General features: G+C 34.1%; 2 protein-coding genes across 2 annotated transcripts in view; one reads left to right on the plus strand and one right to left on the minus strand.

Moving 5' to 3' along the window:
* LOC112092573 (probable carbohydrate esterase At4g34215) overlaps positions 1-1,697 on the minus strand; it is a 2,855-nt gene extending 1,158 nt beyond the window's left edge. The window contains exons 1-2 of the mRNA XM_024169076.1: positions 1,053-1,697; positions 116-389 (exon numbers count right to left, since the gene is read on the minus strand). Of these exons, the coding sequence (XP_024024844.1) occupies positions 116-389; positions 1,053-1,691 (913 nt within the window). The 5' untranslated portion in view covers positions 1,692-1,697. The remainder of the gene's footprint in view (positions 1-115; positions 390-1,052) is intronic.
* Positions 1,698-13,822: 12,125 nt separating this feature from the next.
* On the plus strand, positions 13,823-15,309 carry LOC21390208 (transcription factor MYB44). Its single transcript, XM_010103368.2, has one exon. The coding sequence runs from the start codon at positions 14,022-14,024 to the stop codon at positions 14,931-14,933; it is 912 nt and encodes a 303-aa protein (XP_010101670.1). The 5' UTR covers positions 13,823-14,021; the 3' UTR covers positions 14,934-15,309.
* The last annotated feature ends 750 nt before the right edge of the window (positions 15,310-16,059 follow it).

Below are 16,059 nucleotides of genomic sequence, written 5' to 3' on the forward strand. Positions count from 1 at the left end.
AAAAAAAAAAAACGCCGTTACATGTTGCTTTGATGGCCTATCAAATAGAAGCGGCCGATGTACTAGAAAAAAAATATTGTGATGAGAATGCTCAATAGTAGACTCATAGCAAAACCAAGATTAAAGTTAGAGAAATTAGTTGTAGGAGAAGTATTGCTTTGAATAGTAGTATTAATAGAATTGGAAGGAGAAAGATGGCTGGGTAAAAATTGAAAAAATGCATTGGCCATCTTCTGCCCAAGCCGAACCTGAGACTCAGTTGTGAGATGCAGATTATCGGGTCCCAAGGCTAATCCCATGGCGTCGACAGTTCGCACGTTTAGAAGATCTGTTCCGAATTGAGCTTCTCTAACTATGTCTATATAACGTCCTCCTGATGCCAAAGCAACCTGTACATGGACCATATACAATTATTTGATATGGATACATATACGTATACACACATATATACATATACACACATATTGTATCAAAATGCACTTAACTAATCAACTAACCTCATACTACAAGTAGTAGTATTATTATTAAGGCTATAGATAGTTGGACGTTAGTGGACTTATGTTGGATTTCACCGCGTTTGAAACTTCTTTTTTTTTTTTTTTCCTTGTTTTACACCGCATGTGAAGCCCAACATCACATGTATTATTACGCATGCTCATATATCTTATTCCATAATTAAAATGTTATTCTATACTTCTTCCATGATAAAAATCGAACAAAGAGCCTATGCTAGCACTATATTCGAACACCAACTTGCCAACTTGTACCCCGTCATCTCAAATAATCCTAGGAAAAAGTAACATTTCCATTATATATAATGACCACCACGTACTGGGATAATAATCGATCACACACAAGACAGAACTATATTAAATCATGCAAATTTCAGTCAAACTGAAAGACTTATAATCAAAACACCATCTTTCTATTGTACAAATTAAGTACATCACGATGGATATATATGATGAATAATAACATGTATAATTCATTAAACTGAAAAGTGCAACAGTAATATTGCAAAGAGATCACAGAATCTTGTACTAAGTACTAACCTGGATTATAGGCAACATGGGAGACATTAAATCCATCCGAATGTCTTGAAACAGCTTCTCCACTCTCCGTCCATAAGACTCAGCATCTTTTTTAACAATGGTATCACTCTCACCTTGATACCACAACACCGCTCTGATCGAGCCACCGGCGCCGTCGGCCACCGAAGCCCGAGCCCTCCTCACCATGCGCCGGTAGAGAACGCTCCCCTTCTCCCACTGGCTGATATTGGTCCCGCCGATAGCGCACGGGACCAGCCCAATGGGCCCGAAGCCCCGGTCCCTGGCCAAGACTGCATCGGCGAACGCCATGCCCGGCCCAACCCCATTGACGGTGGCCACGTCGATGTCTGCGTGGAGAGGCTCTTGGGCTTCGACCCATTCGAGCTTGCCGTTCAGGCGGAGCACCGACGGGTTGGGCCGGCACTGCGGCGGAACGACGCCGTCCCAGATCTGCGCGCCGGTGGCGGAGTTCTCGACAACGAGGCCTCCGCGGCCGGCCATGTTACTCTGTCCTGCGAGGATGAATATGTTTTTGAGTGCCAGTTGTTGGTGGTTAGAAATTGCTTTGCAAGAATGGGCCAGAAGGATCCATAGGAAGAAGAAGAAGAAGAAGAAGAAGTACTTGAAGCAAAGGATCATTGGTGGTTTCAGGTTTCTTTGTCTTGCTTTTCCAGCGAAGTGGTGGAAAAAGCGAATAAGAGTCTGAGTCCCACGAGTCTACGACGTCTCTCTTAAGCAAAGTAGTCAAAACGTTTTTTGTCAAGAGTGTCAAAAGTATTTTAGGGCGCGAGATGCTTGCTTCATTGGTATTTATGTGGTTTTTTTTTTCTTCCTTGAGTTAGTAGTCAAATTTATGGGAAATTTGCATTCCGAGGCTGTTTATAAATTTTCAGTATTTAGATCGTTAATTTTGAAATTCTTATTTTTTATTCCTTAAACTTATAAAATAATTTGCTCCACAGGGCCTTCTGTTAACTCCTAAATGTATTTTTCAGAATTTAATAATAGTGTCATGACGTTTTAAAACATATTATTTTTATATGTATCATAAAGCACCGTCACGAAATGATCTGTTACAGTGTTTCATCTCACAATAAGGTGTTGTTTAGTAAATATATTCAAAATTCAAACTACGATTCTGTTACAGTGTTTCATCTCACAAAGAATTTGAATCAAAAAAATTCTCAACAATAATTCTCTCATAAAAAATTTGAATTAAAACTCAAATTATGGTTCAAATACACTTCTCAAATGAGCTATTGGTAAATGACTTTTGAAATTTTTGTAAGATAATCACATTTTCAGTCATATAATAACTCAGATATTTTTACAAAAACAGTTCTACATTAAATGTAAAATGTTTTTAAGGGGTTTGAACAACAATGGAGAGAATATTTTGCATCTAGTGTAGCTACTTGTGTTTAAATTTTAGTCATTATGTACCAATGATGCGAATATCTTTGTGAAATTTCAAATAACTTTAGTCAATTAAAGTGTTAGGAATCAATATAGTCAGAAAATAAAAGTTTGTAATTTACCAAAATTAAAAGTTCAGTGACGAAAGTGACACACTACTTATAATTTAAGAACTAACCTAATAACCTGATTAAACCATTAGTAGACTATTCGTTAAAGAATATCTAAACCAATGGTTTAATTATTGATCATAAGTAAGTTAGTGGTTTATTTGCCAAAATTTGACTAAAACTACGGGTCATATGGACTTTGTAACTGGTATAAATTGTATTAAAATCATGACACTAATGTGAATAAATTAATCAATGTAACAAACAGAACAAACAATCTCTTTTAAAAAAAAAAAAATAGATCATAAAATTTCTAAATTTTATAAGAACTATACTCCGTCTCAGCAAAAAGATTATAGTTCTGTTGACAGGAGTTTTATTGTTTTAATATAAAAAAAGATAAATAAGCAAATTTATGAGAGATGTGTTGAAATATAGCAAATGTTCTAAATCATTTTAGGAATAGAAAAAATTACATCGTAAATGATTATTTGTAAAATATTCTAAATTTTTTACTATATTTCAATATGAATAAATTATTGAAAATTAACATTGTAAATTATTATTTTTAAAATATTCTAAATTTTTTACTATATTTTTGTAGTAAATATAGAGAATACCCAATGATTGCGGCTAACTTAGGGTCCTTGAGGCCCATACCTTCTTCTTGTGAATACTTTCAAGGCCGATGCTGTGTTTATTCTTCAAATTATGGCTACGGGAAAACTCTAACAATGGCATCTGTGGAAATATACTATTACCTGATAAGAGGATTTTTTATTCAAACCAGAAGATCCACAAGTAAAATATAATTGGAAAGCTTTCTTAGTAATTGTTTATTTGTGATAATTAATTAGCTGGTGAAATTATGTAAGTACTCAGTTCATTGGAGATGCAGCCAATAGAAGGAAAGAACATCACTTCAGTCTAACCTTTTTGTTTGTCATCGAGAGAAATAATAGGATCATTTTTGCTCACTCTCTTTGTCACTCTCTCATTTCTTAATTTATCGCGTGCCATCTCATTTCTTCATACAAGTAAAACATTATTATAGACCATTGTTTCTACATTTTATTAGAACTTTGTCATTTTTTTTATAACTTTTTTTTTCAAAAAAATAAATAAATATAAAAAGTTTTACGTTACATAATATTATTAAATAATTCTATTCAAGCATGAGCCAAATATTACAAGTCCCCCAACAAAGCCATATCTAGCAACAATCTATGCAGATCCTTGAAAGCATTCCTGTCGCCAACATTAACGAGGTTCTTAATTTGTAATTATTATTATTATTTTTTCAAAATCTTTATTTTATTTAAAAAAAGAGGTTATAAATAATTATTTATATAAATAATATAAGTTTAGCTGTAAATCAGAATAACTGATTAAATGATAAAATATATATCTCCAATATCTATTCTATTGGAAAAAAGGAACAAAGAGGGCTAAAAAGACAAAAGAAACTAAAGAAAATACGTACAAAAATGTTAAGTAACAAGCAAAGAATAGCAAAATAAAGTTTTTTTAATATTCCATTAGAAAATAAGGGGGCTATAACAATGCTTTATTTTTATAGACAAGTGACAATGCTTTACTTTTATGGAGAAGTGAGGTAACAGATAACAGAAAGAGAGGTGAGAGAGTGACAAAAAAATGATGAAAAGAGTGACTCTAGCGTCTCTTGTGGTTGAAAGACAAGACCCAATATATGAGTGTTCGTCGGTTAAAAACTGTCGTTTTAGTCGGTTCGGTGGTCGAACCGACTATTTCAGTTTTCTAAAATTGGGCATCAAAACCGAACCAGACAAGGGAGTAGTCGGTTCGGTTAACCGACTTCAATTTTTAGTTGGTTTTCAGTTTTGGTAATCAGGAAGGTAACCCTCAGTAAACCGTCAGGTTACCAACATCTATAGTTGCATTTTTTGACCAGAAAATTCGAAAAAATGTAAAACTTTCCTTCTATGCAAATCTGTGATCACAATAAATGTATTGACTAATACTATCGTAACTTGAACACGTGCTAATAAGAGTATATTTACTATTTACCTGAACTAAAATTGACATTACTTCATTAGGAGAAGGGAATACAACCATTATTGTAGTTGCCTCCTTATGTATAGTATCTGCAAGATAAAGCAAAAAGATATCACAAAAGAACTATAAAAGAATTCAACCTCTTGTATGAGAATCAGTGAAAATATCAAGACCTATAATTTCCTTGTACAAGGAAGCAAGGCCTCGAGCAACATTGCTAGGAGTAGCTTGTGAACTATGGTCACCAAAAACCAATCTTGTTTCTGCATTCATGACTTCCAAGTCAATAAACATTGGATGTGTTGCCACATAATGTTGCATGGCACTAGTACCCCTGTTAAACTGCGTCACAAATTGAACTAAATTCTAATGAGATAAAATGGGAGAGGTTCTTCAAATGATAGCAAGATTACATTGCAGCAATATCCGGTTTATCTCTAAAACATAGGATCACAAAATATTGCTTTTAGCGTGGACGCACACACGCCAAACCAATATCGTGAAAACTAAATATTCGCCAGTATAAGATGACTCAATCATCACCCTCTTCAATTTTCATGCCCCTCCCCTCCGCTCTAAAACCTAGGGAAAGGACAAAGAAAAACGACAAAATTAAAAAAAAAAAAAGAAAAAGATTTGGTCAGTTCGGTTTTTAACCAAACCTCTAAACTCAAAACTGAACCGCCTTTGAAAGAGTTCGGTCGGTTAACCGAACCGACTATCTTTGATTCCACGTGACGCCGTCTTTTTTAGTTTTGAGGGGGCGGTTCTTTAGTTGATGACGGTCGATTTCGGTTTTACTTTTTTTTTTTTTTGTACATTCCTAACCCAATGTGTTTCAAAATTTGCAATTCTTCATTGTTAGCTGAGAAATAAATATTTGTTCAGTTGGCCAAACCTTTTTTTTTTTCTTTGAGAGAGAAGAAACGAAAAAAAAAATCTTGTCGTTTGTAAATTTGACGAAGAAAAGCCTTAACACATCTTGGCCGTAATCCACTCTCTGATTATTATTATTATTATTATTATCATCATCATTATATAAGGACAGTGCTCCTTTGCTTTAATAAACAACATGAGAACTATTGTTGGACATATGTTATGTGACTTTTAAATATCAAGTAATATGACTAAGAAAGGCGCCGATTAAATAGACGAATTACGAAAATCAAGTTCGCCTTTGTCTAATGGGCCCTTTCTTCTATTTTTTTATACAAACACGAGAATCACGTTTTTTTTTTTTTTTTTCTTTGGTCTCTTCCTTAATTGGATGGGTTAGAAATGAGGTATATCATAAACTAAATTAAAATTTGTTTGCAGATGTCATTATATTTCTTTCGAATGAATAATATTTATTTTCTTTCGTTTGTAATGTATTTTTAAGCACTTCAATACACAATACTGATTCTAAACTATGGACACATTTATCAAGCACCACCACATTCTATCTCACATCGTTTCGCTTGGTGATCATTGCCATGAGTGGCTTCCAATTGTATTTCTTTTTAAGCTGGAAGAGGATAATTTCGATACAAATCCTGTTATTTTGACAATAATGATATGGATACGTACGGTATGCAACAACATACACTACTAAAAATTAGATCTCATTCATATCAAAAAATAAAATAAAATAAAATATGCTTTCTTTATAGTGAGACCTCCTAAAAAATCCTTTGGTAGAACACTTTATTTTAACGGTTGAATTATTTTTTCAACGGTCAAATTTACGTAGTAAGTAATTCTGTGCGGTGTATTGTAAATTTTTAATACTGATTTACACAAATTTAATTGTTAATAACTTAACCTAATAGTCAAAAATAGAATGTTCTACCCTTTAGTGTTAGACACTATGCCTTGCAAATTTATTTGGTATTGGATGAAAACAAACCGATTGTTCCGATGACGATTAGAAAATATGTGCGAGTAAATTTTCCCAAAAAAGCAATTCCCTTAAAAAAAAAAAAAAAAAGAAAGAATTGTAAAAGTGATCAATTATGGCCGTACATTACTGAAGGCAACACGTTGTACGATGGGCGCATGTAGCGGAAAATCATGCTACGATGGGCCCCACTCTCTCCTATCGAATCTGAACAGTTCGATTCTATCAAGCCAAGTTGGTTTTAGCTGGCATAAACTACGTGGAAGTTTGTTATTGTTGGCTCATTTGAAATTTCTTCTGGTCCCTGCCATGTCATCCCACAAATTAATGGAACTCCCAAAAATTGGGCCACTGTCTGTCGGGTCAGTTACCCATCAGTGGTCCTCCGGCGCCGAAGTTTGGGTCCTACCCAGTTTAGGGCCCAAATAAGACTTTTTTTTTTTTTTTTTTTTTGAAAAAAATATAGAATTCACTCTTGGAATGTAAGAGTTTAAGCATTTATTCTTTATTCCTAATTGCAGGAGAGAAATTATCTTTGAATTTCGTCCTCTGTTTGTTTTATTACATGATACATTTACACTAGTAAGAACTTAAATTGGCGAAATGATATAATAATTTCCTCTAGATAAAGGAAAATAAAACAAATCACTTTTAGATTTTTTCTGTTAATTTGTTAGACTTATTCTTTACATTCAACGTGCTATTATAACTTCTATCAGGTTGGTCTACAAACCCATTAGGTTTTTTGTTATTGACCATTATACCGGATTGAGGGATATTTGAATTCATGAAATAAACATGTATATATATATGTGTGTCTATATATATATATATATCATGCCAAATAGTGTATGTCGATTCTTCTTCTTCTTGGTTTTTTTTAGGGAAAAACTTTGAAGATTATATTGAAAAGAGCGTTCCGTACGAATTAACTCAACAATACATGGAGGACTTTCTTCAAGCCAAAAGCGATCCTTTATCGATGATAAGGCAAACATAACAAGCAAATAAACTGCCATATTGTTAATTCTAGCGACATAGAAGCGAGTAATATTCACAAGAAATCTCATCCACAGAGAGAAACTTATCATTATAACGTTTTTTTTTTTTTTTTTTTTTTTTTGCTAGAACTTGTACTTAAAACTTGACAACATAGAGTGGGGTTCCAGACTTCCAGTGGACCTTTAAGAGGTTGTTTAGTTAAGAAATTCGTACTCTAATTTAAATTATGATTCATGATTCGTTAAATATTTTTTCTTATAAAAAATATATATAAATCAAAAATAATTTTAATCTTATTATTTTAATTCATGAACGAAACGTCTTGTTTAATTTCCTCTCTTCTGTTTTAATTATAGGTCACTAGAAGCCAAAGCCATTTTCTTTTTCTTGCTGTAACAAAAGTAATTTGATTGGACCGTGCGTGTGGTACGAAACTTCATTGCTGCAGTGACGTAGTTTTCTTCACAGGGAGTATTTGCTACTGCATGCTTGGCACATGCAATTAATAATATATATATATATATATATGTACTCGCTAGGAATATCGTCAACAACCAACAATAATAATCCTAGGGAAAAACAACGACAATATAAATATCAAAGCACATTTAGGCGACATCTTTTTTTAGATGTGATTAAATATTGAAGAGATCTTGGTCTCACATAATTGTTCGGATTTCATAGAATGAAAGTTAAAAAATTTGTAAGGTAAAGAGTGCCTAAGAGCTAAGGTTGTTTTTATTTTTAATTAAAAAATAGAGACTGATAGCTGGAGGTGTGGAAATATCATTGATTCTTCCACACAGCATGTGACTTTCGGCAGTAAGAAGATTCTCATGCCTTAAACAAACTAACATTTGATTATACTTTAAGGAAAATTAATTCTTGATTTGTACAAATATTGATATGAAGTTGTGAGGTACTTAAAAGTACCCTTCACTGGAAAGGGTAGAGGCTGCCATGATTGTCACCAACAAAAACGGGATGGACGGATGATAGCAATGCATCTACACATCTAGTGCACCTTTTGGACCATTCTATGACTCTGGTCGATAAATTAATGGACTTTTTTGTTTTTGCCTGAACAATAGATTAATAAACTTGGGTCTGCGTGATAGCTATCTGAATAAGCTAAAACTTTTGTGTATAGTTTTTTTTTTTTTTTTTTCCTAGAAGCTGTTTTTTTATTATTTTTATTTTTTAAATTGTTGGCTAATTGGAAAGGATTCCTATCTATGTAGTCCTTTTATAATGCGCATGATTGCTATCTTGGGATGGCTATAATGGTAAATTTGGTAATGTATACAGAGTAACATTTTTCTAGTGATTGTCCCCCCCCCCGCGAAACTACTGTGTTTGGAGTAAAAATTTATAGTCCTTTTAGGTTGTTCTTTTAGAGTGTAATTTGAGTATAGTTTTTGAGTTGAATTTGAGTTATAACTCGAGTTGAAGTTGTAACTTGAATAAAGTTGAGTGAAATTGAATAAAGTTGAAACTTAAAAGAACATAAACTTAAATAAAATTGAAATTCGAGTTGTCTTTTTTAAAATTTTGTAGACAAAAGAACATGCCCTTTATAATGCGCATGATTGCTATCTTGGGATGGCTATAATGGTAAAATTGGTCATGTATACAGAGTAACATTTTTTTAGTGATTGTTCCCCCATTCAAATTATGATTTGTGGCTCGTTACAGTATTTTTTCTCACAAAAAACATGTAAATCGAGAATGATTCTGAATCACAATTCTGAATCTATAAATTAAACGTCCACTCTTAATTAATTGTTATTCAATCAATATCATCTTGAAAAATAACTATCTTACTCTTTTTTCTTGAAAACGGTATGAAATAATAAATAGAAAAATTATGAAGACATCGTCCATTATGAAGACGTCGTCCATTTTAATGTCGATGAATGCCTTTTTGTTTTTAACAAAAAACTATAAGGGCTAACAAGTAATTGAATGCCATGTTTAGATGAACATGAGAAATTAAACATATAACAAACAAAAAATAATTTATGTATTTTGTTTTTTTGGAGTGTAATTTGAGTGTAGTTTTTGAGTTATAATTTAAGTTGAAGTTATAACTTAAATAAAGTTAAAACTTAAAAGAACGTAAACTTGAATAAAATTGAAACTCGAGCTATCTTTTATTGAGTTTTTTAGACAAAAGAACATGCACTTTATTTGTTGAAATAAAAAGGGAAGAATTCAGATAGTAATGGATTCTATTTCTATCTACGGAATTTGTTTTTAATTTTTTATCCTTCAAAAATTTGTAGTCCATACTTAAATACCCTGGTTTTTAATGAAATTTGAAATTAAAGAAATTTATTTTCCCAACTAAAGCAAATAAAATGTTTAAAAAACTTAAAAATTAACAAAACATTGAAGATGAACTTTCCGCTTCCGGTCCTCACGTGAGATGCACTCGTGCGGTGGCTGATTCACGTGAGGAGTACGGGTAAAGGACAGGGTTAGGTGTAGGATGGGTGCGCGTGGCACGTGAGAGTGCGTGTACTATGTAATATCGGGAGTTCTATACAGCTGTCTCCCGCGTAAAATTTGCTTATCAGAAGACTCAGAGGTGTCTGTTTCACAACTTGAAACTTGTTTATGATACAAAAATATTGTTATAGAAAAATAAAATTTAAATTTTTATAAAAAATACTATAATATTAAAACAAGAATAAGACCTTAAATATGTGGATCCCACCCCGTACTCTCATCTCTTTCCTCCGCTTTTTGTGTTTTTGTTGCTTTCCTTAGCTTTTATTTTATTTATTTAATTTTTCTTTTTTGCCGTTTTTTCTGTTTTAACCGCCCCAAAACGCATTGGCCGTGCTCATGCGAGCGTGTTCCCCACCCCCCAGCTCACATGGTAGTTTGCGTCTAAAATTGGGCCTACTTTTATTTATGGTATTTTCTTCTTGTGCTTGTATTCCACAGGGCACCAGATTGGCTATGTTGGGGAAACGACGACTCTGTTTCTACGTCGCTCTCCCTCTCTCTCTCTCTCTCTTATTTATTTATTTATTTTTTTTTTTTTTTTTATCATCATTTGCTGTTTTTGCTGGCATACTTATAGAATAGCACTTATTTGGAGACAAACATCCACAAGTGCGTGTGGTCTTAGGGCCACCAGTGCCTTCATTTTTTTTCTTCTTCCAAGTAGAGTATTTGGTTATTCAGAGCACACACACAAAAAAAAGTTAAGTATTTGATTATTGAGCAAAAAAGTATACAGCAAAATAATTTGGTTTGTAAAGTAAAAATTGACACTTTGCCAAATTAATAATAATCATTGTTCGGAGAGCTTTATAATTTTGCTGCTTTTTTTTTTTGTCACATCAATGTAACATAATTCCCTCAATCGTCAAGGATATGGGGTTTGTTCTTAATTCTGATTACATTTCGATTAACAAAAATGAGATAAAAAGAAAACGTAAATTTTGTTCTGGTGCTTTCTTTGTTCTTGTTGATGGTTTTTTATATTGTTATTTTTATGAAAGTTCTTCGGAAGATAAAAAGTAAAAACGTTTTAAAAACCGTTAATTAAACGCATATTTCACTTATGAGATTGATTAAAAGAAAAGATCGATAAGTTCGCTAGTAGGTATAGGCAAAAGGCAACATAAAATGCGTAATATAAGACTATGCACGCAGGTAAATGTTTGATCTCTATACCCATATTAAGTAATATTATTCGTATCTTAGCAAAAAAAGTAATTTACTGTTTAAGTGTTGGAGTAAAGCTTCTCTATTTAATCCTTCACTCATTGTTGCACTCAATTACTTTTCATCGTGGAATACACTAAGGCTAAGGGGGGTATTAGCACAAGACACTCTAACACTTAAGGCTAACAATTATAAGAGTGAAAAATATTATAGACTTATAGTATTAGCTATAGAGTTAATAATGAAAATCTATTACAACTTCAAAGAATCCTTTTTGCCCATTCTAATTGAACCACATCACAAGTTAGGTAGGATTTTGGAATATTCAATAACTTTATTATTATAAATGAATTTCTCGATTTTATTTTTAAAACGTTCATACGTGTCATGTTTTGAATGAGTTACTTGAGGTATTTCCTCAAGTCGCCAATTCACTTTAGATCAGGCATATTAAAAAAGAAAAAGAAAAAAAAAAAAAAAACCTCTAGGTTAGGTCTTAATACAATAGCAAGGTTGAATTTCACACGGATGATTAACTCAAAATTGGGCCTTGAGTTTTTCGATCTCAATCTCTTGATTAGTTTGACGTAAACCATCTAGATATATTTCAATATATGCTATCTAGATAGTATCTCTAAATTCAACTATGATCTCTTATATGTCGATGGTTTTATTCTTTGATCTTAAGGGATTTAATCTCTGATATAAAGAGAATAATGTTGTATTTGGAGTTATTTTTGTTTTTATTTTTGTTTTTCACGTTTTTTGAAAAAAAAAAATGAAAATAATTTTAAAACAGTGTTTGACACAATTAAAAATAAAAAGCAGAAATGAAAACGATTTTTTAATTTAGTCTAAAATGGAAGATAAATAAAAAATAAATTTTAATCGTTTTTCATTTTTTATTTTTGTTTTCTCCTCTCTCAAGCAGAGAGAGACATTAATGAGTTTTTTTTATACTGAAAATAATATTTTAATAAAATTACCAAATTCATTTTCAAAAATAATTTATATCAGAGATTAAAAACGTTTTAATTTTTGTTTTCATATAAAAAATAAAATAATTTTAAAACGAGTTTCTAAATACGCCCTAAGTGTTGCATTCTCTATGCGCGAAAAAATTCCTCGCAAGAAGATTAATGATCAACTTTAATATCAATGTAACTGTTCTTTCATGTGATTTGTTTTTTTTAACACAACTGAGTTGTATGAAAGTATGAAATATTGATTCCAAAATAAATGTAACGGCAGAAAACTTTTGAAGAAAGTTGGAATATGATGCTACCCTACATAAAATAAAATTAGCAAAATGTTTTCCTGTGAAACTCTAGATTATATGACAACAGAAGAAGTACATATCAAATACAATTTTGCACCAAAATAGGAAAAAAAAAAAAATCAAGATGCAATAATTGAAGCTGGACAGTGGAATGGTACTGAAATATATGTAGCATGAGAAGGAAAGGAAGGTGTGAGAAGGTGGGTCTAGTGACTAGTCCAAAAACTCTAGTCTAGACGGTGGAGTCGGTTTTGGCCGTTTCCGGAAAGGAGCGTGACTGACACGTGTAGGTGGAGAGTAGGCCGTTAAGGATTGGTACTCGAGTGTCGGGTGGGGCTGGGCTTTTTACAGGCTGTACTGACGGAATTCGAGTGCCGTTCGTCCCCCGATTCTGCTACTCTTTTTTGTCGTTTTGTGCCCAGCTCAGCACTTCCGCGCGTCCTTTTCCCACTTACCCAAAATATTATAAATATCCTCCCCACTCAAATGCTATCCAGGCTGGCTTTTGGTCAAAGTCGTTCGCTCCTATCAACTCTTTCCTTTCGCCTCCATCCCCAACCGTATCCTCCTTTTTTTACGTTTTTTTTTTTTTTCCTTTTTTCATTTTTTTCCTTTTCTTTTTTAGTTTCAAATTCGTTTGGCGATTCCATAATATTAATAACAAACACCACGTTTGGTTTGAATTCAAGCTCCCCCAAAGTGCTTCTTAACTTCTAAAACGGCTTCTTCATCCGTCATTAAAGTTTTGCTATTTCTTTGCGTAGCTTTCCAATTAAGAAATTAAAACAAGAAAGAAAAATGAAAAATGAAACTTAGAAAATAATATAAGCAAGAGGACATCACCTTTAGTTTTCTGTTTGATTGTGTCTGTTACTCTATTTGTATCTAGCTCCTACAAATAATTATGCTATGCACCGAGGATGCTTTTTAGATTATTTTATTTATTTTTCCTTCTTTTTTTTTTGATGGTCAATAGATTGATACATCAAACAATCATTAAATTGGGATGAATTTGGGTACGTCCGATTGTCTAGGAAAGGCCCCGCTTGATGATGCAGAGGGCCGCGTACAGTTGGAACAGTAGACAAAGCCTCATTCATTTATTTAAAATATTATTAATTATTATTTTCAAAGGTAAAAAATGGGCTGAGGGAGTGATTGTATATATTTTCATATTTATTATATTCATATACGTGTGAGTTAGAAGAAGGGCTGCCAAGCGAAAGCAATGCGTGTAAGGTTGACAGCTGTATTGGTAGTAACTGCCTTGCCCGGAAGAATCCACCTTAGTCTCAACGGCTATGACCGATTACCTCAACCGGCTCAACCGGTTACCCCTTCTCTTTCCACATATTTATACCTTCCTCCAGTCCTGTAACATCTCCGCTCTCTCATACCAAGGTGAGGCTCCGCCTCCACCACCACTACTGCTAAGCCCTTTCATTTTTCCCTTTCCTGTACAAATTTTCCCAAAAACACTAAAACTAGTCTTTTTTATCATCTTTTTTTTTTCTTTTTAAATTTCTATCTTAGTTCATCGCGTTGTAATTATAGTTTTTTTTGAGATGGATTCGACGAGGAAAAACTTGGATCGGATAAAAGGTCCATGGAGCCCAGAAGAGGACGAGGCGTTACGGAGGCTGGTCCAGAACTACGGCCCAAGAAACTGGTCTCTGATCAGCAAATCGATTCCCGGCCGATCCGGCAAGTCTTGCCGTCTGCGGTGGTGCAACCAGCTATCGCCGGAGGTCGAGCACCGGCCTTTCAGCCCCGAAGAGGACGACACCATCATCAGAGCCCACGCCACGTATGGCAACAAGTGGGCTACCATCGCTCGCCTCCTCAACGGCCGGACCGACAACGCCATTAAGAACCACTGGAACTCCACGCTCAAGCGGAAATGCTCCTCCCTCTCGGAGGACTTCAACGGCGAGCCTAACGACTGCCCTCCTCTCAAGAGATCCGCCAGCCTCGGCGCCGGTAACCCCGGTAGCCCTTCCGGATCCGACCTTAGCGATTCGAGCTTGCCTGGCGGCGTTTCTCTTTCGCAAGTTTTCAGATCGGTTCCGAGAACAGGACCGGTTTCTCCGACGATTCCACAGCAGGTTGACACATCGTCCTCCGCCGCCGCTGATCCGCCGACCTCGCTCAGTCTCTCGCTTCCGTCTCCCGATTCCTCGGAAGTATCGAATCGCAATCGGAATACTGCGGTTCCACAGGCTGTAGCAGTGCCGCCGATACCTGAGGCGTTGATGTTGCGAGGAGAAGGAAGTTTTGCGGTGGAGGGGAATCAGAGCGGTCAGTTTGGGTATGAGAAGCCGTTCTTCAGTGCAGAGTTTCTGGCTGTGATGCAAGAGATGATCAGAAAGGAAGTGAGAAACTACATGTCTGGGATTGAGCAGAATGGTCTGTATTTGCACACTGAAGCTGTTAGGAACGCCGTGATTAAGCGCATCGGAGTTAGCAAGATCGAGTAGCTGAAACTGAAACCAAAAAAAAAAAAAGGAAAAGAAAAAAGATGAATTTGATCGCCATGATCAAATTGCAGAGCAATGAGCTAGGCCAATGCAGGAGCTGATCTTTGTTATTAAAATTTCCGTTTCTTTCGGTTTTTTTTTTTTCCAAATATAAATAGCAATGGAAATAATTTTGGTAGTGTACAGAGGGAAAATTGGGGGAGGAGGAAATGTGAAAAAAAAGGGTGAGGGTTATTGGGCGGTGGATGGAAATCTGAGAAACAATTTCCTTTTTCAAATATTTAGAACAAAATCGAAAAAAAAAAATAATAGAAATTTTACCATCGAAAGTCCAAACGGTGTGTTATTAATTGGACACAGTTTTCCTTTAATCAAATATCTTGAGCAAGAACGTAACGGAAAAAACAAATTAAGGAAAGAATGAAATTTTTTATGTCGTTATTGGATTTCAAAACCACTATAGGACAAGTTGATGGCTCAAGTTGGTTGCTAATGACGGACAGAAAGGCTGCAACCGTTTTTGTTTGTATTGCTTTCCGATTGAAAGCAATAATTTAGATCTTTGGTTGGTTGTGGAGCTTGTTGGAGAAATGTTCAAATGAGGGCCGTTGAATTTGTGACATGTGATTCACGAACTCGCACTTAAAACAATTCCGTTATTATCCAACATATATTATTGTATTCTTCAAATGCTAGGTTTAACACTATAATAATTTGAGTAGGTTAACAACTGTTGAATTACATGCCTAGATTACGACAATTAAACAAACCAACTTGTAGCTAATGTGATATATATAATAATATTGTATGGTTAACAAGATAGGATTTTCTAATATCTAGTGTAATGAGGAAGTTTATTAATTTGGAAAACTACAACTAGCGGCTTAATATCATTCGACGTCACGTCATTACCAAAGCAAAATAATACACGAACAATTTTAGTTATTGGTCGTCGGTCGGTATGTGTTAATCATATACTCTAGAATTATAAAATCAATTTCGTCAAAAGTTTTTGTCCTCAAACTCAGCCGAAATTTGGAAAGTTCTAAGTATTATAATATTATTATTATTGCCGAATATGAGTTTACTGTTTACACTAAAAATTAAGGTCATGACCTCAAGATCC

Source organism: Morus notabilis, unplaced genomic scaffold (assembly GCF_000414095.1).
Source record: "Morus notabilis unplaced genomic scaffold, ASM41409v2 Scaffold557, whole genome shotgun sequence".
Lineage (NCBI taxonomy): Eukaryota > Viridiplantae > Streptophyta > Magnoliopsida > Rosales > Moraceae > Morus > Morus notabilis.